Here is a 22,519-nt window from a genome sequence, read left to right as displayed (position 1 = left end):
GGGGTTCCAGCCTTGGGTCATAGCATACGTCTACACTGCTATCAAACACTACAGCTGGCCCATTAAGTAGGGCTGTGAGGCTATAAAATTGCAACATAGCTATTTGGACTCTGCCTCATTCGTACGATCTCAGGATGCAGACCGAGGGTGAATAGCTACACTGCAGTTTTAGGGTATGGCTAGACTACATGCCTCTGGCGACAGAGGCATGTAGATTAGGCTACCCGGCATAGGAAAATGAAGCGGCGATTTAAATAATCGCCGCTTCATTTAAATTTAAATGGCTGCCGCGCTGAGCCGATCAGCTGTTTGTCAGCTCAGCGCGGGATGAGGTTTACCGCTGGTTTATTTCGGGATGAGGCCCTGGTTCCTTTGCGCCGGTGGGATGGGGCTGGAAGGTCCCTCGCTGACAGGGGGTCCCACTGCAGAAGAAGCAGAAGAGAGCAACATGGTCAGTGAGCCCTGCCCCATGGAGTTCCGGAGCCCTGTGCCCTCCTCCCAGCACGTCACAATGCCCGGGGACAGGAGTGGCTGGCGAGGGGGAATTCCCCAAGGTGACCCAGGAACCCCCGGGGGCTGCATGTGCTTGGGGGGGCCTGTTGTGCCTTCCCCAGGGGAAGCTACAGTGTCCCAGAGGTGGCCATGGATGTGTGCTGTGTGTAGCCCCCTTTAGGTTGTGTGGGGTCAGGCCTGCAAACCTGGGGCTGGCCTACTCCTGGCCAGACCGACCCCCCCCCCCCCCCGGTCTGGTCGAGCAGAATCCTTGGGGTCCCAGGCGTGTGCTGGAGCTAGCCGCCGCTTCTCTGCGCCACTTGGTCTGGTAGGGTTGCCAGATGGTTTCAACAAAAATACCGGACACACTTGACATGACATGACAGTCTACATTACTTCTTAGCTAGAAAATACCAGACGTGTATATTTTCTCATTTATATCCTTTCAATTAGTTTTCCAAACAGAAAACTCGAGGGCTGGACTGCCTGGTTCAAAACTGGACACCTGGCAACCCTAGCTGCATGAGGTTGCCATGTGCTGCCATGTGCTGCTACCTCTCCCCCACCCTGTGGCCCTCCCCACCCCCCCGTCTCCAGCACACTTGCGAATGGGAACCACTGCACTCACCAGACAATCCCTCGCCAGATTCTGAGGATGCCCGGGACACGTCCTGACTGCTGCTGGGCCAGGATGGTGGGGTCTGGCTGCTGTCCTCTGCCACCTCCTCCTCGTCTGTGGACCGGTCTCCCTCCTCCTCCTCCTCCAGTTCCCTGGGTTGGACCACCGCTGTGTCCACCTGGGTCAGCAGGGAACTGGCCCCTTTGTCCCCCAAGATGCGTTGCAGGTGGAGATAATGAGGACAGGCAGTGACTCCTCCACCCCCACGGTCGCTGGCCCACACATAGGTGAGGCGCAGGTCCTTCACCTTGGCCGGGACCTGTTCCAGGGTCCAGGCCGGGTTTCCCTGTGCGGCCAGCGCCTGGGCCATCTGGGAGAAGATGTGGGCATTCCTCCTCCTGGACTTGGGGTCCTGGAGGGCCTCCTCTTTTCCCCAGAGGTCCAGGAGGGCAGTCACCTCAGCGGTGCTCCAACATGGAGCCCGCCGCTTGGTGCCCCTGTGGGCCTTCTGGGTGCTCTGGGGTGGCTCCTCGGTGGGGTCTGAGGGACCTGGCTGAGGCTGGGCAGCTGCCATTGCTCCCCCTGGCTGCTACCGGGCCGCACATGGCAAACGGCTGTGCTGCGTGCCTGTGCCTTTAAGGGGGGGCCAACTAGGGGGAACCAATGCGTGGTGATTGCCTGTACGGAGTGTCGGAGAGGCCACCTGTGTTTTTGACTGGAGGCCAGTTCTTGCGCAAGTACGCGCTTGCCGAACGTCCACACTGCCCTCCTGCGCAAGAGCTTACACCTGATAGAAAACAGCGTAGCTCTTGCGCAAGGAGCCGTCTCTTACCACGCCGTACTGTACATTTCCTTGCGCAAGAGCGGGTGGGCAGTGTAGACGCTCTGCGGAGTCTTGCGCAAGAACGGCCGCTCTTGCGCAAGAAGCCACCAGTGTAGACATAGCCTAAGAGTTCTGAGGGCATTTGTCAAGTCAGGGATCCTTCACCAGAGCAGTTCCCTGGCTCTGTGTTAGGGCGGCTGTATCAGGAGGAAGACAGAAACCCATTTGCAGGCCCAGCTGCATCCGGCTCACACGCTGGCCCGCTGCCGTTAGTGATGAGAAGTCAACTGAGCGGGCTGCCTCCTTGGCACTGAAGAGATGTTAGAAGCTGCCCTGGCTGGACTTGTGGGAAGGCATGTTTCTCACTGCCACTTGGCACACAGCAACTATCATTAGCTTTATGTCAGGAGAGATTCTCTACCAGTGGCCTGAGCCGACACCCTATCTTTACACACAGCGAGGCTTCTTATTCTGAAACCACTTCAGCAACTCACTTACCTTAATCACAGTGACGCTCAAGCATCTGTATCTGGTGAACAGAAAGTAACAATCCATGGGAACTCTCTGGGTTTCCAAAACCTTCCTTGCTGCAGTTTAAGCCCATTGCTTCTTGTTCTATCCTCAGAGGCCAAGATAAACAAGTTTTCTCCCTCCTCCTTATGACACCCTTTTAGATACCTGAAAACGGCTATCATGTCCCCTCTCAATCTTCTCTTTTCTAAACTAAACAAACCCAATTCTCTCAAAAAACAGGACTATGTAGCACTTTAAAGACTAACAAGATGGTTTAATAGGTGATGAGCTTTCATGGGCCAGACCCACTTCCTCAGATCAAATAGTGGAAGAAAATTGTCACAACCATGTATACCAAAGGATACAATTAAAAAAAAGTGAACACATATGAAAAGGACAAATCACATTTCAGAACAGAAGGGGGATGGAGGGGAGGGGAGGGGAGGGAGGGAGGTAAATGTCTGTGAGCTAATGATATTAGAGGTGATAATTGGAGAAGTGTGCTCTAGACCTTTAATCATTCTCGTTGCTCTTCTCTGGACCGTCTCCCATTTCTCCAAATCTTTCTTGAAATGCGGAGAGGGGGTCCAGAGCCAGGGCATCCCTGTATCCTAAGTCAGAGGAGATTCACCCATAGATCCCAGCAGCCCATCTCTGTCTGCGGCCAGCCCCCCCTCTAGCCTTTGTCCAGCTTCCCGGAGAAAAGGCGTCACCTGATCCCAGCCCCCTCCCAGGCTCAGGTTATGGGGAGCCTGAGCCATTGTGTATGTGCTGGCCTGGGCAGCCTCCCTCAGTGAGTCACACCCAGAATTCCCATTCCTACCTAGATAGTGATGCAGTGCCCAGGGAAACTGAGGCACACACAGGATTATCACAAGACAGCAGAAATCGCGTGCAACATCACAAAGGGTGTGTCTAGACTACATGCCTCCATCGACGGAGGCATGTAGATTAGCCAGATCGGCAGAGGGAAATGAAGCCGCGATTAAAATAATCGCGGCTTCATTTAAATTTAAATGGCTGCCCCGCTCTGCCGATCAGCTGTTTGTCGGCAGATCGGGGCAGTCTGGACACACCGCATCGACAAAGAAGCCTTTCTTGATCGGCACAGGTAAACCTGGTTTCACGAGGCATACCTGTGCCGATCAAGAAAGGCTTCTTTGTCGACGCGGCGCGTCCAGACTGCCCCAATCTGCCGACAAACAGCTGATCGGCAGAGCGGGGCAGCCATTTAAATTTAAATGAAGCCGCGATTATTTTAATCGCGGCTTCATTTCCCTCTGCCGATCTGGCTAATCTACATGCCTCCGTCGATGGAGGCATGTAGTTTAGACGTACCCAAAGAGAGCAGAGTGAATACAGTCCCGGCTTTGTCACGACGTGCAACAGAACAGAGCAAATACAGTCCCCACCTCATCACACAGGTGCTCTGTAATGATTAACCAAGAAGGCTGGGGGCCTTTGGGAAGAGAATTCAGTGTTCCCATCCAGGGCCAAGGGGAACCCGAAGAGGGGGTATTTTCTGCACCTCACATGCTTAGGTTATTGGCACACCTTGCCACCTGCTGCTGTATTTTTTTCTTCTGGCTCCGCTTGCAGAAAACAAACATTCCTGAAGCCAAGACATCAAGCAATAACAACCAGGGGTGGCCCTAGACTAGCTGCCAACAACTGGCACCCTAGGCAAACCATGCAATCGGCACCCTCACCTCCAAACTCCTCAATGATATTGCACCACCATTTGGCACCCCATTTAGCTTGGCGCCTTAGGCGACCGCCTAGTTTGCTTATATGGATAGGCTGCCCCTGAGAACAACATATTGAAAGGCAAAGTCAGCATCTACCTGGACAGCACCATGCTAGCCAACTGAGACCTCTGCAAAAAAGGGAGATAAAGAACAGGAAGGATAGTCACTGCACACCCTAACTTTGACAACCACCTGGAGGGGTGAAAGGAGAGTTCCAGGGGGAAATGTTAAGAAGACACTGTAGCAGGGAGGGCAGCATGTTTGTTTTCAGCAATGAAGAGCAGAAGCAAGCAGCAGCTGATGACAAGGAGGGATGGAAGAAAGTGTTTTCCTACCCTGTGCACCAGCATTGGTGTGAGAAGCATGTAACCACTGGAGAATCCCTCTTGGATCTGCCCTGGAGCGAATCAATCAGCAGAGAAGAAAGTCCTGTTGGATTAGTTTGTCTGTCATCAGCGAACCTTCCCACCCTGCAGGACTGTACCTTGTACTATGTTCTATGTATTCTTTTCAAGTCACTGCACGACTTTCAGTAGTACAAGACAGTGGACTTTTGAATCTATGACACATTCCTTATTTCAGTGCATAGGATGAGGCAAGCTTCAGAGCTTCTGAGTTCCAAGGCTTGTTTTTAATTTTTCCTAAGCTCCAACTTCTTAGTTCTTTGTTTTACTAATCTGTTATTCCGTGAGTTCTTAATGTTAAGCCAAATCAAGCTATGCATCTCCAGCTATGTTAATTACATATTCAAACACCGATCTCATGGAAGTAAAGCGTGCTTGGTCAGCACTGCATTCTGACGTGCTGTTCTGTTGTCAAATATCCGTCACAGACAGAATGAGGCAATTACCTTGCAAAATCAAGAAATCCTGTCTTGGGCGTCTAGGCAAGGAGCTGAAGCTGGCTCATCATTCTGCAGTGCCAAGTGTAGAGAGGAGTATTGAACAAAATGTTGGAGAAGGCAGCATGTTGTGCCTATTTAGTGCTTAGGCAATATAGGGCTTCACAAACGTTAGGCTAAATTCAGCAAAAATCCCCGTGGCTTGACTGACAACTACATCAACTCGAATGAGGTATCGCTTAGAAGAGCATACCAGCAAGGTTTACAGGCAGGGTAGTTAGTGCATGCCAGCAGAGTCTACATGGGGCTGTTAGAGCACAGTAACAGGGAATACTGGGAGTTGCTAGAACACAGCAGCAAGATCTACCTGGAAGTCGGAGCACACCAGCAGGGTGTATGGGTACAGTCAGAGCGCACCAGCAGGGTGTACAGGTACAGTCAGAGCGCACCAGCAGGGTGAACAGGAGTCAGTTAGAGCACCCAACACATGAGAGTGCTCCATGGTCACTTCAGTCAGTGACTTGCCCCAGAGCAAAAGAACAAAGCTCAAGCTACAGCAACAGCTAGGACTGTGGGAATTTGCCCACATCGGTGCTTCAGGCAGAAGTGCTCTGCCTGCCGGCAGCTTACAACAGACCCGTTTTCTGCAGCTGCTGCTTGAAAGAGGGACTTGACTCTCTGAGGGTGCACAGCTGTGTCTCATCTGCCCCCAGGCTCACCAGCTGCCACTAAATCAGGACTGGAACTCAGAAATCCCCCCCCCCCCATTCCCAACCCTGTACAGAAGCCAAGAGACCTCACTTCCCACCCCAGGATGGGAAAGTCTTGTATAACCATTAATAACCCCCAGAGCCTTCCTCTTGAGTTAATTAGTATACCCAGTGAATTTACAGATGGCGAAATCTGCACCTTCCTCAGGAACATCCGCTAGTGTCTGCTCTCAGGGGCAAGATCCTAGACTATGTGGGTACAGGGCTGATCTGCTATGGCAAGTCTTATCAACTGAGGTTCAGAGGTTGTAACTTTCCCTTGACCACCAAACAAAGCAGGGACAAATGACAGCAAAACCAAGGTATCTCTACTCTGGCTGTTCACCTACAGGCTTTTCCTGTCAAACTCAGGCCAGGAACAGGGCTTCATTCTTGCCCAATATGTAGGCACAGAAATCTCCTACACTTAGGTTCTGTTCTTTTTACCCTCTGCAGCTCTCCACCCTGCACATCCTTTATATGTTTAGGTTCTGTTCCCCAGAAGGTGGGATGAATGTTGCCAGGTTACACTCCCTCTACATCTCCAAAGGACGCCAAACTGTTCATTCATGCCTCTGTGATATCTTGGAGGTATTATGGCATCTTACTGCCTCCCTTGAATGTCTCCCAGCAAGAGTGTCAGGTGGAAGTAATAGATTTCAAATGCCTCTGCCATCATTTCTGCCAGACATGAGGAGTTGATGTTTCCTCCAGTTTTATCCAGCTGTATTTCACTGGAATGGGGTAGCATGCTGGACTAACAGAGTGTCCATTAATTTTGATTTTATGTGCGGCATTTTGATCATACTGAATTTTTAATTGGGAATATGTCTCTACCTCAGCGGCAGGGCTCTGTTTGCTCTGTCCCCGGTGCAAATCGCCAGCTCTCTGCCTCAGTTTCCTCTCTACCATGAGGATAACTCTTGTATAGTGTCCACAACTCAGACTCAGGGAGCATTCCCAGTGCGGGGCTCATGACACACAGGTCTGGATCCAGCCAGCCGTGGGCAGTGACACACCCACACAATTCCGCTCCTATTTCTAAGGGCTCGTGCAAGGATTAGTTAAAGTTTACAAAGCATCTGAAAGCTTATGAAAAGAGCTAAGTAATGGGGTGATCACTTCAGAAAAGCCCCGCTGCAGAGAAAAATTCCTGTTAATGGGAACATTACCAAAACGAGCTGAGCTCTGGAATGAAATTGGCTTATTAAATGTAAATGGGAAAGCATTTTAGAATAAAACGTTTCTCAAATTGATTTTAAATGAGATTATAATTAGCAAGATGATCCGACTCTCTATTACAGGCTGGCTATTAATGCTTGTGCATAGCTCTATTAACCCTCACCCACTAGTGCCAGGGGGGATCCAAATGGTTTCCTTAGGAGTCTGGCCTCTTAGGTCACCCAAGGGTTTAATGCTGACCGGTTCTGAGAACACTCTGCACCAAGTAGAATCATTCGGAGCAAATGGCACTCAGTCTCTTGGCGGGATCAAGCCTGGAGTGGAGCTGTAATAATAGCACACCTGGGCTACGTCTAGACTGGCATGATTTTCCGCAAATGCTTTTAACAAAAAAGTTTTTCCGTTAAAAGCATTTGCAGAAAAGAGCGCCTAGATTGGCACGGACGCTTTTCCGCAAAAGCACTTTTTGCGGAAAAGCGTCCGTGCCAATCTAGACGTGGTTTTGCACAAGAAAGCCCCAATCGCCATTTTCACCATCGGGGCTTTTTTGTGCAAAACAGTTTTCAGCTGTCTACACTGGCCCTTTTGCGCAAAAGCATTTCCGGAAAAGGGCTTTTGCCCGAACGGGAACGTCAAAGCATTTGCGCAAGAAGCACTGATTTCGGACAGTAGAACATCAGTGCTTTTGTACAAAATCAAGCAGCCAGTGTAGACAGCTGGCAAGTTTTTCCGCGCGCTTTTGCAGAAAAACTTTCCAGTCTAGACGCAGCCCTGAAGTGTGGCTAAAAATTGCCTGGGCAAAGCTATATGATAGTCCTTTTTCTTCATTAGCCAGTGAATTTTATACACACCTCTTTGGAATGTAGCTTTTGGGGGTGCTTGTATGAACCTGGCCTTATGGGGTTTGGTTATCCCTAGCTAGAGGGAAGAATGGAGACTTAGGGGGGTTGGAGGAACCAAACAACCAGTTAGACCAGCTGTCAAAGCTCTCCCAAGCTGATGGCTCAGCAGACTAATGGAGTTAAGGCAATAGTACACAAGGAAGCAACTGGACTGGCATCACAGCCAGCCATCCTACCCCAGTGGATCAGGCATTGCACCTTTCACTGTGGCTACATCTAGACTGGCATGATTTTCCGCAAATGCTTTTAATGGAAAAGTTTTTCTGTTAAAAGCATTTGCGGAAAAGAGCATCTAGATTGGCATAGACACTTTTCCGCAAAAGCACTTTGCAGAAAAGTGTCCGTGCCAATCTATACGCGGTTTTGCGCAAGAAAGCCCCAATCGCCATTTTTGCCATTGGGGCTTTTTTGCGCAAAACAGTTTTTAGCTGTCTACACTGGCCCTCTTGTGCAAAAACATTTCCGGAAAAGGGCTTTTGCCCGAACAGGAACATGAAAGCATTTGCGCAAGAAGCACTGATTTCGGATAGTAGAACGTCAGTGCTTTTGCGCAAAATCAAGCGGCCAGTGTAGACAGCCGGCAAGTTTTTCCACAAAAGCGGTTGCTTTTGTGGAAAAACTTGCCAGTCTAGATGCAGCCTGTGAGATTAAGGGAGACACAATCCCGCAGTCTTTGGGATTGGCATCAAGCCCTTTAACCACTTAAGCTACCGTACCACTGGACAGGGGAGTGGAGTAAAAATCCAGCTGTAATGGACTGTCCTGCCAGAGAGTCCCTCTTCACAACTAGAGGGGGGAGCCTGAAGCCCTGACAGGATCAGGCTGGTACTGATACACTGGGGAGTTTCTGGCTCACTGGAAAAACGCTGGTTTTATTCCTTGCCGTTTGGACCGTTTGGCTGTACAGCCCTACTCTCACAAAGCTGCCTCCCACCTACTCAAGCTACTAGGCGCCTCTGTGGAAGAATGATTGGATCTGGAGTTTCTTTCTGGCCATGCTATTTGGGCCGCTACCATCCTGCAATTGCTACTCACTCCACCTGCCGCAGCCTGTCTCACAAGCACAAAGATACAAGCTGCACTGCAGCAGCAGGGACAGTAGGTGGCAATTAGGCAACGTCGTGATGGCTTCATTCCCATTCCAGGATATCACCACTTCCCCTCCCTCAGCCAGTGATCTCCAGGCAGGCTCCCAGCACTAATAAAAACCTCCCAGTTACATTTAAGTGGCGACATCACACAACACCTGAGTTCACGCAGGGCCTCACGATGAGTCAGAGCCAGGTGGAAATAGATCCCTAGATTTGAGTCTCTGTTCTAGGCTGGTCTTCTCTATGTTAGACGGGTCTTCTCACAGCCACATCCCCTGCAGGATAAATCCCTCTTCCTCCGTTTCCGTAGAAACCTGGGGAAAGGCTTAGGAAACACTATGCTGTACCAGAGAGCTTCCCATGCAAAGAGTGCTGGGACTGAGTCGGCAGCCCGGAGGGTACACTCCCAGCCTGCTGCCATGGCAATTTCAGTGACTAGGCCCTGAAATGGGAGTTCCTCAGCTAGATACATTAGAAGTTTGGATGGAGACCCCAGTGCCTCCACGCAGAGGGGTGCTCTCTAGCTACCCCGCCCCCTAGGGCAGTGGGTCCACAGGGGCAACCAAGGGTCCTGTTCATACCCAGGAAATATATTTCTTCTCTCACTGCCCCGTCCCTCTTGGAGACTTCGGGCAAGAAGCTCAGCACAGAACAGAGTGGGCTAGCGGCACCAGGCCCAGTCACCTGAAAGATGGGCCAAAGATTGTGGCTCAATGACCTTATAAAAAGGAGGCAGTGTGTGAGCTCTGGGAAGGGCTGCACAATCGCTTTCCAGCTCAGTTACAAATCCTAAACTCGCCACATGACATTGAGGAAGTTGTGTCACTGCTCAGTGCCTCAGTTTCCCCACATGTGACATGGCCATCATACTTGCCAGGGGTGTTGTGAGCTTAAGGAAGTGCTTGTAAAACTCTGGGCAGATTATAAACATCAAGCATTGTTACATAAGCAGAAACCCTGCCGGTTTGTCCGGACTAAACCAAGCACAAGCAGGCAAAATATAAATGGTGCAGGTGTATCTTAGCCATTTAGATGATGGTGAATGAAATAACAGAGCTGTGTCAGAAGAAGCCTTATATTTGATTACTTTCTGACACGTGGCTGCTGGTTGCCTAGTTACCCCACCAGTCACTAACCCCGGAAATGTCTCTTGCAGATTTTATCTCAGGAGATACCTAAGCTGTACCCATGCATTCGATCTCAGAGGCATGTGGCTATCCATGTGAAAGCAGTCGTTCCACTGCAGACAGACACAGGAGGGAAAGATGGTGTTTTAGGTCTGACACTGGAGACACAGGAGATCCAAACACATTTTCTGGCTCTGTTAGACTCTCTGTAACTCTCTCTGGCCCAAGTCCAATTGAGTTAGGCACCTACAAGCCTTGGAGGGTCTTGGCCCCTATGCCTTAGGCTAGGTCTACACTAGACGTGGAAGGTTGGCTTAAGGTACGCAACTCTAGCTACGTAAAATACATAGCTGGAGTCGGCTTACTTTAAGCCACACTTGGCACCGTTTTCACAGTGGAAGGTCGAGAGGAGCAAATGCTCCAATCAGCGTCTCTTACTCCTTGCAACTGCTGGGAGTACTGACGCCAACTAGAGCCACCCTCCGCATTCGATTTAGCAGTTCTTAACCAGACCCGCTAAATCGAACACCAGAAGATCCACCTCTGACACAGCAAGTGAAAACGTGGCCTTAGCTCCACATCCATCAAACAGGGCTGATATTTTCCTCCTCCCACATTTTGTCTTGTCTGTTTAGACAGTCTTGGAAAGGCAGTTGTCAGGGCACTAGACTGGGAAGCCGGACACCTGGGGTCTATCGGCAGCTGAGCTCCTGATGTGTTGTGTGACCTTGGATAGGTCACTTCCTCTCTCAGGGCCTGACTTTTCCATCCGTATCGTGGGGTGCTGGCACATCCTTGGACTGCTTGATCTACTGAAAGCGTGTCTCTCCCTGTGTTTGCAGGCACAGCCCCTAGTGAGGCAGGGCCTCACTCTTATTTGGGGTCCCTCGGCACGGTTGTAGTAGAACATTACCAGCTCTGACACATCCCTTCTCGTCTTTTTTTTTTTTTTTTTTAAGTCTCACAGCACTTTGCCTAGGAGGTTAGTTTTGTTATCCTCCCTTTTGCAGCCAGGGAAACAGAGGTGCAAAGAAGGAGGTGACATGCCCAAGGTCACTCAGCAGGGCAGTGGCAGAGCTGCGGGTAGAATGCAGGTCTTCTGAGTCCCTGTCTCGTGCCCTAGCCAGGAGGGTGTGCTGCCTAAATAATACATCATAGTCACACCCCGATGAAATGCAGTTCTCGGGATAAAAGGTGTTGCGGCAGTTTGACTTGGCATCCCAAGAGTGGTGTTCTTGCCTATCGTGGTTGGGTCTAAGCCCAGGCATGACATTGACACAAAGGGTCCAAAGCCACCTTCTGCCTCACCCAGACCAACAACTAGGCCAGGCCTGAGCAAAATACAGCCAGCAGGCCAAATCCGGCCTGCCAAGCCACCGGATCTGGTCCTTGGAGGCAGTGGGCAGCTCCCCTACTTGCCCCGCATACCCGCACACTGTTCAGAAACGCGGCTGCAGGGCTCTGACCTAGACACTCTTTGGAGATTTCCTAACCACACCCCAAGCCCACTCAGCCCTGCTTGTCTGGGAAGAGCTACTAGGAGGCCAACCCAGAGGGCTGGGGCAGTCGGACGTAGAGCAGAGCTACTCAAAACGCATGTAGCCCGCAGCCCATTGTTTGCAGCCCACAGTGCAGTCTGGGTTTACCCGGGACCCAACACACAGCCCAAAGGTGGGAACCAAAACAAAAAAGTCGTCAATAGAATGGTCTTCTGTTGAGATGCGTTTTAGAAGTTAAATTCCTGGACTGTCATTGCTCATTAAAAGTGCCAGGGGCAGATGACAATTTTGCAGCAGAATTTCGCGGGGCCCCCCTTTGACACGGTGCATGCACGGGGCTTCTTGAAGCGTGGGGCCCAGGGCGGCCGTCCCGCTCGCCCTGCCCTATATCCGCCCCTGAAAAGTGCTGTTATATGGGTGGAAATCAGGTAACTATTGCATTTTATTCTTAAATGGGGCCTGTGTGTTGTGTAGTCTTTCCTTCATCTTTGTATTCATGCCCATCAGTGTGAAAGAAGCTATTTGCAAATATTTGCATGTATATGCAACCACACTTAGGTTGCGGCCCTTGGCATGTGCTTTGAGTATCACTGTGGCCCCCTAGGGCTTCCAAAGTTGAGTAATCCTGATGTCGAAGCTGTTTTTAATTTCCCACCTACAAATTACCTGGCTCATCCCTGGGCTTGGCTAGTCATAGCCTTTGTGGAAGGGAAGAGATATAAGTGCCAGTTATTAAGTAACTCTCCCTCTCATCCTACAAATATTAATTTAATTAGGAATATGAATACTTAGCCCTTACATAGCATCTTCACTCATTCAAATATGGTACAAACATTACCTAGTGAACCTGCCAACATGACTCTGAGGCTAAGCAGATATGTATGAACTCCATGTCACAAATGGGGAAACTGAGGCACAAAGTGGTGGCATGATTTGCTGAAGGTCACGGAGTCTCCAACACAACTGTAATCTAAAACCCTGGGCTGTGTCTACACTGGCACGATCTTGCGCAAAAGTGGCCGCTCTTGCGCAAAAAGTTGCTGCCTCTCTACACTGCCCACACGTTCTTGCGCAAGTAAACTGACGTTCTAATATATGAAATCAGGGCTTGTTGCGCAAGAACTCTGACGCTCCTGCTCAGGAATAAGCCCTCTTGTGCAAGAGCTCTTCCAGAAGAGGCCAGTGTAGATAGGCAACATGAATTTCTGGCGCAAGAAAGCCCTATGGTTAAAATGGCCATCAGAGCTTTCTTGCGCAAGAGAGCATCTACACTAGCATGGATGCTCTTGCGCAAAAGCACATGCTAGTGTAGACGCTCTCTTCTGGATGAGCTTTTGCAGAAGAACTCTTCCGCAAAAGAGTTTTTGGCGTGAGAATGCGCCAGTGTAGACGTAGACCCTGGAGTTTGTGGGACCCAGTCTTGTGCTCAAGCTGTTTCCCCCCTTACTTACATCACTAAATGCTGCAATGAAAGCATGTAGGTTACAGATGCATGGACAACCAGAATTCAAGCACTTCCTAATATCCGAGTGCTTGATTCTGCAACCTGAATGTTCTATTAACACCTGGGGGAGTATATAATTTGAAATATTAATAGTGCCAGATTTGTTATGAATGCCTGCTATGGAGCATACTGGCCCTTTAAGACTAGACGAGACAGGAGATCCCACTCTAGGGACATTGTGCGAAATGGCTTTGTGGTGGGAAGAGAAGAAGGAGGCCTGGGGAATTAGTAACTGGTGGGGGAAAGTCAGGATGCTATCTTTTGAAGGGCCCAGTACCAAGAGCTCTGCAGTATAGGGTGGGCAGGGCTCCCTTCTCTCAGCCTATCGGGGGAAGCTGTCCAATGGAGGAGGATTTAGATGCTGCCTTCTCCCTTAAAACAGGGAGAAGAAAATCGGGGAAGATGAATTCCTCCTAGGAAGGACAGTAGAATAAGAGCTCTGTGTGTGGCAGAAGAGATGGAGATGGCTGTTACCTTTTGTGTTGCTGCAATGGGAGTTATTCTGGGGACACTGAGAACTATTTTGAACTGTGTTTTCACTATTAACCCAGGCCCGAGAGACATTAGGAATTCCTAAGGAGCCCCGAAAAGGGGAAATAGAATGAGGGTGCGGTAGAGGAATGCCTAGGCTCAGGGGGCAACCTTGCTGTGATACTCACACGTTTGATACCCACATGTTACTGGGAAGGGTTCCCTAGGGAGCGGGTGGAATCTCCATCCCTCGAGGTTTTTCAGTTCCGGCTTGACAACGCCTTGGCTGGGATGATTGAGTTGGGGTTGGTCCTGCTTTGGGCAGGGGGCTGGACTTGATGACTCCTGAGGTGTCTTCCAGCCCTGGGATTCTAGGATTCGTGTCAAGTTAAAATTCTCCCTGTTGGCATTAACTTTTATTTCAGCTGACCATGATGGTTTTCTGGTGGGATTTTTTTTTTCATTTATTTTTTCTCTCTATCCAAAATTACTCCAGTTCATTTTTTATTTTATTTTTTAAATCTCAGTGACTTCAAACTTCCAGTTGCTTGCCGTCTGCGTTGGGAGCGAGTTAAAACTATTGCTAGCCTTGGCTAACACCCAGATCCTAGTCCTGCGGGGAATTCACGACAGCGCTTTCTTGTCTGTCAAGTCTCTACAGAACCTGAAAGCTACCACTCCTCCCTCATTATGTAACTGCTTTAATGACATTTGGTATTCAGGGTGCCCTTCCACTCCCCTCCCACACCCAGCTGCTGACAGTCTAGTAATGTTGCTACCTGCATCATTAAATCCTGATTTACAGATAGATTCTAACAGTCTTAATCCTGCTTTAAGAGTTAACCATCTCTCATTACTTGGCCCTGCTCTCTCATTATGTCTCAGTTGATTTGTCATTTGGGACCATTTCCCAGTTTGCCTAATGACTTGTTTGGGTTTTCCTTCCATGCATTTGGTTTTGTGTAGGCTGCCTAAGCAAACGGAGTTTAGCCTTTACCTAGTACTTGCTCTTGCCACTCATCCTGAACCCAAAAGAGCCCAAGATTCAAGCCTGCTGTGTCTACACTGGCGTGAGCTTGCGCCAAAGCAACCGCTCTTGCGCAAAAACTTGCTGCCTGTCTACACTGGCCATGTGTTCTTGCGCAAGTAAACTGACGTTCTACTGTATAAAATCAGGGCTTCTTGCACAAGAACTATGATGCTCCCGCTCAGGAATAAGCCCTCTTGCGCAACTGTTCTTGCGCAAGAGGCCAATGTAGACAGGCAACATGAATTTCTGGCACAAGAAAGCCCTATGGTTAAAATGGCCATCAGAGCTTTCTTGCGCAAGAGAGTGTCTACACTGGCATGGATGCTCTTGCGCAAAAGCACATCTCTTGCACAAAAGCACATGCCAGTGTAGACGCTCTCTTCTAGAAGAGCTTTTGCAAAAGAACTCTTCCGCGAAAGAGTTTTTGCGTGAGAACGCGCCAGTGTAGACGTAGCCATGGTGTTTACATTTTAGGGGTGCTTGGGTTCAAGTCCAGCACCAGGTCTGACAGCCACAGCTGGCTTCTATATCTGAGGCTAAAACAAAAATTCAGAGCACTCCTGAACCTATGAAAATTCAGATTCCTACCTGGCTTGGGACCATTTCTAGATAAATGGTGGAACCATATTAAAGGGCAGATCCATTATGACATGGCAGCAGCAACATCAGGTTTTATTTCTCCCATCTGCAAACTCAATTATTATTAATTCTTATCAAGAGGTCTTTTTGTGGGGGGGCAGATGGGGTTTGGTGGGTTAACCGTGAAACCAGGAGGTAGTCAGGAATTTTATACCCCTGACTTTGCCGTTTGTCTTTCTGGTTCTTACATGGTGTCCTTCACTATCATGTCTGAACCCTTTGTGGTACCTTTTATTTTGGCTTTGTCTGCACTAGCACTTTTACTGGCAAAACTTTTGTCCGTCAAGGGTGTGAAAAATCCAAGTGGCTACACAGGACACTTCACAGTGGCACAGCTGCATCAGTACATCTGTGCCCCTGACAGGTCTGTTCCATAGACAGAGTCCAAATCTCTTGGAACCTGGCCTGCATAAGAGGGATTTCAATGGAAGCTACAGGAGTTCAGCTCTTCTGAAAATAAGGCCCCTGGTATTTATGGAGGTTAAGTTTGGCATCCAAGTTTGAACAATGTGACTAATAGTTATCGGCGTCGTACCAAACAGCATGCATGGGGCTTTCCAGAGGAATATACAGACAAGGCCCCCAGCAGTTTCTATGCTAGGCAGAAAATATGCAGCCAAAGGAGGCTGAGAAGGGGAATTTAACAACAGGAAAACTGACTAGAAACAGACTCTGAACAGCAGTAACTGATTTACTTTTGCTTTCCTAGCATATTAAGCACTGAACACAATAAGCTGTTTGGGGCAGAGACGCACTGACCCTTCAAATTTATACTTCTGTTTTTGTTCTTGGAGCCATGATTAACCTGCCCATGCTACCCAAAGTCAAAGGCATGGCACTGATGGATGTCTTGTTAAATGTTTGGATGTATTTGCTTTGGGTGTCAGTCTGTAATATTCTGTTGCTATCAATAGACATTACTATGCTTGCAGTATGTCATGGGTATTAAGGATGAGGATTGGTTTTTGTCTCTTGGCTTAGGTAAAACTTCAGAGGAACACCTAATACATAAACACTGAGGAAGACCATAAAAACAACCATAATGTGTCAGACCAAAGGTCTATCTAATCCTGTCTTCTGACAGTAGCCAATGCCTGCTGCTTCAATGAACAGAAGGAGCAGTCATTAAGTGAACCATTCTCTGCCACACAGTCCCCAGTTTCTAGCAGTTGCAGGTTTAAGGACACCCGGAGCAAGACGCTTTTGATGGCAATTCATCCATATTTGTTCCAACAGACCTATGGATGATGCAAGTTAATTTACACCAAAGGTATGATGCTGGTGGATCTACGATGGAAGAGCTGGCATTGTCATTTCTCTTGAAGATGTCAGGATTTTTCCTCTTTTTAATTATTATTTTGAATGTCCGGGATAGGCACTTTGGGGGTGGGGCATTGGCTGAGCAGTGTCTACTCAGGTCTAGAGAACATAACCTATGAAGGAAGGCTGAAAGAATTTGGTTTGTTTAGTTTAGAAAAGAGAAGATTGAGGGGGGACATGATAGCCGTTTTCAGGTATCTAAAAGGGTGTCATAAGGAGGAGGGAAAAAACGTGTTCATCTTGACCTCTGAGGATAGAACGAGAAGCAATGGGCTTAAACAGCAGCAAGGGAGGTTTAGGGTGGACACGAGGAAAAAGTTCCTAACTGTCAGGGTAGCTAAACACTGGAATAAATTGCCCAGGGAGGTTGTGGAATCCCCATCTCTGGAGATATTGAAGAGTAGGTTAGATAAATGTCTATCAGGGATGGTCTAGACAGTACTTGGTCCTGCCATGAGGGCAGGGGACTGGACTGGAAGACCTCTCGAGGTCCCTTCCAGTCCTAGTATTATATGATTATACTGCAATTGTCCTCCACTTTGCCAGTCCCAAGTAAGCAAGTAGGGATAAACTCACTACTAAATGACCCTCCCCCCACCTCTGTGAAGGATCCATAAGGCCCAGGAACACAACTAATTACGAGGGGCAACCAAGAATATAACAGAGACAGGCTCAAAAGGTCATAACAAGGGAATCTGAAGGGGACACTGAACAGAGAACCCCAGACAGCTCCCACTGCTCCTCGAAGGTGTCCAGTGAGCCAGCAGACACCGTCCAGGGGAACACTGCTTGGATTCATGACCAGAAGAAGGATCATAAATAGGCCCCAGTCTCAGGAAATACCCTCCCTCCACCAACTTCCTCTTCCTGGTCTTCTATATGGCCACATAGGCCAACATCCGTTGTGCTAGTGCTTGGCAAGCAAATAAGGAGGGACTAGCATTTGTGTGGGGCAGCGGAGACATAGTCAAGCGTGACAAGGTGGGTGAGATAATTATTTGTATTGCATCCACTTCTGTTATTACCTCACCCGCATTGTCTCTGTAACGTGCTGGGCCTGTCCCGGCACCTGCGTACATAGCATGGCAGCGAACCCGGGACTTTCAGCACCACAGGATCCTACCACCGGAGCAGCTCTGCTCAGTAAGCAGGCCAACCACTAGAGGCAGCCACAATCACGCACAGTAGCCCAGAGTATTATGTCATGTAGCGATTGTGATTCTTGTTCAGGGCTGCTGAGTAAAATCAGGGGGTGCATAGCAGGCTAAAGGCGGGGGGGAGGGGGGGCATGTAAACCAAACAATAGCTTTCAATAAGGCCTGCAGAAGAGCATCGACACAAACAGGGCAGTCTCTGCAGCCCATTTGGGAAGCGTTTGCTATGACTTTTCCACGGCTTTCATCTCATTCTCCATCCCCACCTGCACCCATCCCATTCTCCTCTCTATATGCTTTTAGCTGGTTATGTCCCTTTGGGGTCTCATATTTTAAACTTTTATATATATTTGTATTGGGTTTTTTGTAAGCCGCCTTGAATATTCTAAATAAAAAGGTGGGGGTAAAAATAAGTAAATAAATAAATGGTGGGCTGCCTTACTGTGGCAGATTGACCTGACAGACAAGGGCTCTGCTCCTATACGGGGACTTTATTCCACCCACCCCATGCACACAACTTAACAGCGGTACAGTCCTGCCCTGTGGGCAGCAGCAGAGGAAGGTGAAGTGGGTGAGGGTGAACGCAGAGGAGCTAACTCTGATTTTCATGTCCTATCGTCTCACCCCAAGGAGTACGGAGAGAGAGTGATGGAGGAGGGAAGGGGGAGGGGCGGAGAACTACACATCCTGTGCTGTGTGAGCTGCTGCTTGTGCAGAAAGGCAGGTGCAATGGAAAGCAAACTCCTGTTTGACCTCACTAGCTGGGCCTGTTTCTCAAGGGGTTCTATCTGCCTTCTCTGCTCCCCACCCTGCCCTCCACCCTGAGAGCCACTGCTCGCTTGGCCTGCTCCCCCACGTCTGTCCTCTCACCTCGGGTCCATGCACTCCCTCCTTTCCTCCAAATGCCACCCCATCGCCCAGATCACAGCCGTGTGTTCAGCTTCCCCTTGGGCTTCCTTTGCTTTTCCCAGCTGCATCCTTCAGTCCTTGGAAGGAGAAATGAGGCTCTTAACAAGTGTGATTGTTCGGGTCTAAGCTCACTGCTCAGACTCATTCAGTGGTAGGAACAATCCTTTCTCCTTCACCACTCCCCTGCCTACTGGCCTTTTGCCCACAAGGAAGCCACCTGGTTTTTCTCTTGGTTTTATTGGGGGAGTTTTCTCTTCTCCCCATCCCGCCCCTGGTCCAATGAGGAATCCTGCCCTTTTTCAGACAGGTTTTTACTATCTTGGCCACCATCCACACACACGTGGCCTTTCTGTGCTTTCCCAGGACTGGGCTCTCTCGGCCATGTGCCCTCAAACCCCATCCAGTGTGCAATCTGACTCGGCAACCCATGCAAATATCATTGCTGGGAAGAGCTCTGCACCCAGCTTAGAGTGCTGCAATGTTTTACCCGGAACTTGCCTAGCACCTTTTATGCACAGATCTGCAGTCACTTTACAAACCACCCTGAAAGCACACAACATCCATGCAAGCTCAGCAATTCTGGTACTTCCATCTGACAGCTGGGTGACCACAGGGCCAAGTTCACCCAGTGGTTCCCAAACTATTCAGCCTCACGGCCCCTTTTTCAGTTTTGAGAAACCCTCACGCTCCCCTTCCCCCCAAAATAGCAGCAAAACTTGGTGGGCAAAAAAAAAAAAAAAAAAAAATCGGCCTTTTAAGAGCAGAGCAGGCATTACCCTTTTAAGGTGGACATTTTGAAGTCTGCCCCAGCCAGCCTGAGCAGACAGATGGACCGGGCTCTTTCTTGGGGAGGGATTGATCAAGGGACTTGGGTCGCCTCGCGCCCCCCGCCCCCCAGAATTTTTTCACGCCCCCCAGTTTGGGAACTCATACAGTAAATGAATCTGCTCCAGAGGCAACATGGCTTTCTCAGTGGAAGGCCCTCACCCTCAAATTCATTTCCCCTGCTGCCCTAACAGAGGCACCGCTTGCAACTTTTATGGGGTGGTTTAAGGCCCATCACCTGGCAGAGGTACATGTGTGAGGGGTGCTGGGAGCAAGAAGTGGTGCTGAAAAATGTGCATTCATTTTTACTCATGTGATCAGTCTTTGTGTAAAAAGAGATTTACTCATGGCCAGCCCTGTAAACACAACCAAGAGGACCAGAGTAAAGCAGGAGTCTTTGCAACTCCTGCATTGTCTCCAGGAATTCCATTGCACTGGATTGGAAGGCAGGAGACCTATGGTCAAGTCTCTTTCTGCCACAGACTTCCTGAGTAGCCTTGGGCAAGTCACTTAATCTACTCTGTGCCTCAGTTGTCAAATGGAGCCAGTGCTTCTGAATCAGAGTTGACATGAAGGTGTTTGGAGAAAGTGATGAGAAAGGCTATATAAGTACCTAGATAGATTCATGTTGCAGGAGTACCTGTTTGGTCCTGCAATTGAAGTTTTACAACTAATTCTGTTTATGAAACATGAGAAGGAACAGAATCCAGCTCACACGGCGTTACAGGGACTAAAAAGCATTAAGAAATTATTTTTTGCTCTAAAAGTTAGCAGCTCTGATCTGAATGCAGCCAGATGGCCATTCAACTACTGCTATGACAGTTCCTTTTCACAGTAGAGCTGTGCTTAAAAAGTCACTTGCAACATATTTTGTGTGCAGCATTTGGAAAACTATGGGGAGGAAAGTCAAGGATAGGGCTGGAGATAGAATCCAGGAGCTCTGGCCTATCCCAGGCCACTGCATAACCATTTTACAGAACAGGCAAGCAAATGGCAATCAAAATGTTGCAGGTGTTTTGGAAGTTAGAAGGACACCAGTTTGAAAACCAAAGAATCACAATTGCCTGCACTTTATTTACCTGCTACTGTTTCAAGCAACACCAACAATGACAATGTTGAAGGAAAAGATCCAGGTAGGGATAATCGTGAAAGTAAATGCATGGTTGCATAGGTGGTGTTGGAGAGAGGGCTTTGGTTTCTTTGACTATGGGACTCTGTTATGGGCATAAGGTTTGCTAGGAAGAGATGGGATCCACCTAACCAAGAGAAGAAAGAGCATCTTCGCGGGCAGGCTTGCAAACCTAGCGAGGAGAGATTTAAACTAGGTTTGTTGAGGGATGGTGACGTAAGCTGTGAGGTAAGTGGGAAAGTGGGATACCAGGAAGAAACACAAGGAGGAAGGAGCAACAAAGGAGGACCCCTGATTCGAATGGAGAAGGTAGGGCAATCAGCTGGTTATCTAAGGCATTTGTCGACCTCCCAGGTATGCCTCATCCCAGGGAGGTCGACAAATGCCTTTGATGTCGACCGCGGAGCGTCCAGACTACCGTGCTGAGCCGACAAACAGCTGATCGGCTCAGCACGGCAGCCATTTAAATTTAAATGAAGCGGCGATTATTTAAATCGCTGCTTCATTTTCCTATGCCGGGTAGTCTAATCTACATGCCTCTGTCGCCAGAGGCATGTAGTCTAGATGTACACTAAGGGTACGTCTAAACTACATGGCTCCGTCGACGGAGCCATGTAGATTTGTTTTTTTGGCAAAAGCAAATGAAGCCGCGATTTAAATGATCGCGGCTTCATTTACATTTATATGGCTGCCGCGCTGAGCCGACTAACAGCTGATCAGCTGTTTGTCGGCTCGCGCACTAGTCTGGACGTTCCCCCTGTCGACATCAAAGCCCTTTGTCGGCAGCCCCAGTAAACCTCATTCCACGAGAAATAACGGGGCTGCCGACAAAGGGCTTGATGTCGTCAGGGGAGCGTCCAGACTAGCGCGCGAGCCGACAAACAGCTGATTATCTGTTTGTCGGCTTAGCGCGGCAGCCATGTAAATGTAAATGAAGCCGCGATCATTTAAATCGCGGCTTCATTTGCCTTTGCCTATGTGTCTAATCTACATGCCTCTGCCGACAGAGGCATGTAGTCTAGACACAGCCTAAGAGAGCAGTATGATTGCTCAGAGCTCCAGTATATAGAGGGAGAAAAGCCCGTTGAGAGTCTTTGGGTTACGTTTAGAGGGGGAAGCAACAGGGGTGATGTTGTGGTTGGTGTCTGCTATAGACCACTGGATCAGGTGGATGAGGTAGACGAGGCTTTCTTCAGACAACTAAAAGAAGCTTCCAGATCACAGGCCCTGGTTCTCATGGGTGACTTTAATCACCCTGTGCCATCTCTTGGGAGACCAATTCAGCAGTACACAGACAATCCAGGAAGTTTTTGGAGAATGTTGGGGATAACTTCTTTAGGCAGGGGGCTGGACTCGATGACCTCCTGAGGTCTTTTCCAGCCCTAGGATTCTATGACAATGGCCCTGGTACATTTAAGTCAATGGAAGCAGCTCTGATAATATTGGTGAGCTCTGGATCAATTCCTTGTAACTGAAAGAGATTAGAGAGAGACACATTTGGTTTTAGTGTATTTATTGCATGTGTGTGGCTGCACATTGTGCGTAGCCACTTTGACCTGGGTAGTCAATTTCCCTTGTTTGTGTGGGAGATTATTTGCAGCAAGGAGAGCAAAATATCTCTGCAAAGAAGGAAGTGTGATTGTAATACCACAAAACTGGCCGGCGCCCAACTTAGATTGCCAGCTCATTGGGGCAAGGAGCGTCAGCGTGCTCTGTGTGGGTACTGACAATAGCACATGGGGCCCCGAGCCATGGCCCCTAGGCGCTGCTGTAAAACACATCCTAAATAAATAATAATAATAGGGGCATAAAGAAGTGGTGACACTCTTAAACTCCACCTTTATCCAGTTGAGTAGGTTTCAAGTTGCTGGATCCCTTTTAACATCACATCAGCTGGAATTATGAGACCAGCGTAGCGTTTTGAGTGCTCGTTCCGTAAACAGACACTACCC

General features: G+C 49.0%; 1 protein-coding gene across 1 annotated transcript; it reads right to left on the bottom strand.

Annotated features, from left to right (window-relative positions):
- Positions 1-337: 337 nt before the first annotated feature.
- LOC142829492 (uncharacterized) lies at positions 338-1,855 on the bottom strand. The gene is made up of 2 exons (XM_075929173.2): positions 1,121-1,855; positions 338-422 (listed from the first exon to the last, which is right to left on the bottom strand). Exons 1-2 carry the CDS (start codon positions 1,683-1,685, stop codon positions 346-348), a joined length of 642 nt encoding a protein of 213 aa, XP_075785288.2. The 5' UTR covers positions 1,686-1,855; the 3' UTR covers positions 338-345.
- Between the last annotated feature and the right edge of the window lie 20,664 nt (positions 1,856-22,519).

The sequence above is a fragment of the Pelodiscus sinensis genome, chromosome 4 (assembly GCF_052426305.1).
Source record: "Pelodiscus sinensis isolate ZL-2025 chromosome 4, ASM5242630v1, whole genome shotgun sequence".
Lineage (NCBI taxonomy): Eukaryota > Metazoa > Chordata > Testudines > Trionychidae > Pelodiscus > Pelodiscus sinensis.
This window is presented reverse-complemented; position numbering and strand designations above follow the sequence as displayed.

What these genes read in the sequence shown, in the direction of transcription:
- LOC142829492 (XM_075929173.2), bottom strand. Translation starts at nt 1,685, where the DNA reads ATGGCAGCTGCCCAGCCTCAGCCAGGTCCCTCAGACCCCACCGAGGAG. An exon ending in ATCTGGCGAGGGATTGTCTG is followed by an intron (nt 423 to 1,120) that starts GTGAGTGCAGTG and finishes CTTCTTCTGCAG; the next exon opens with TGGGACCCCCTGTCAGCGAG.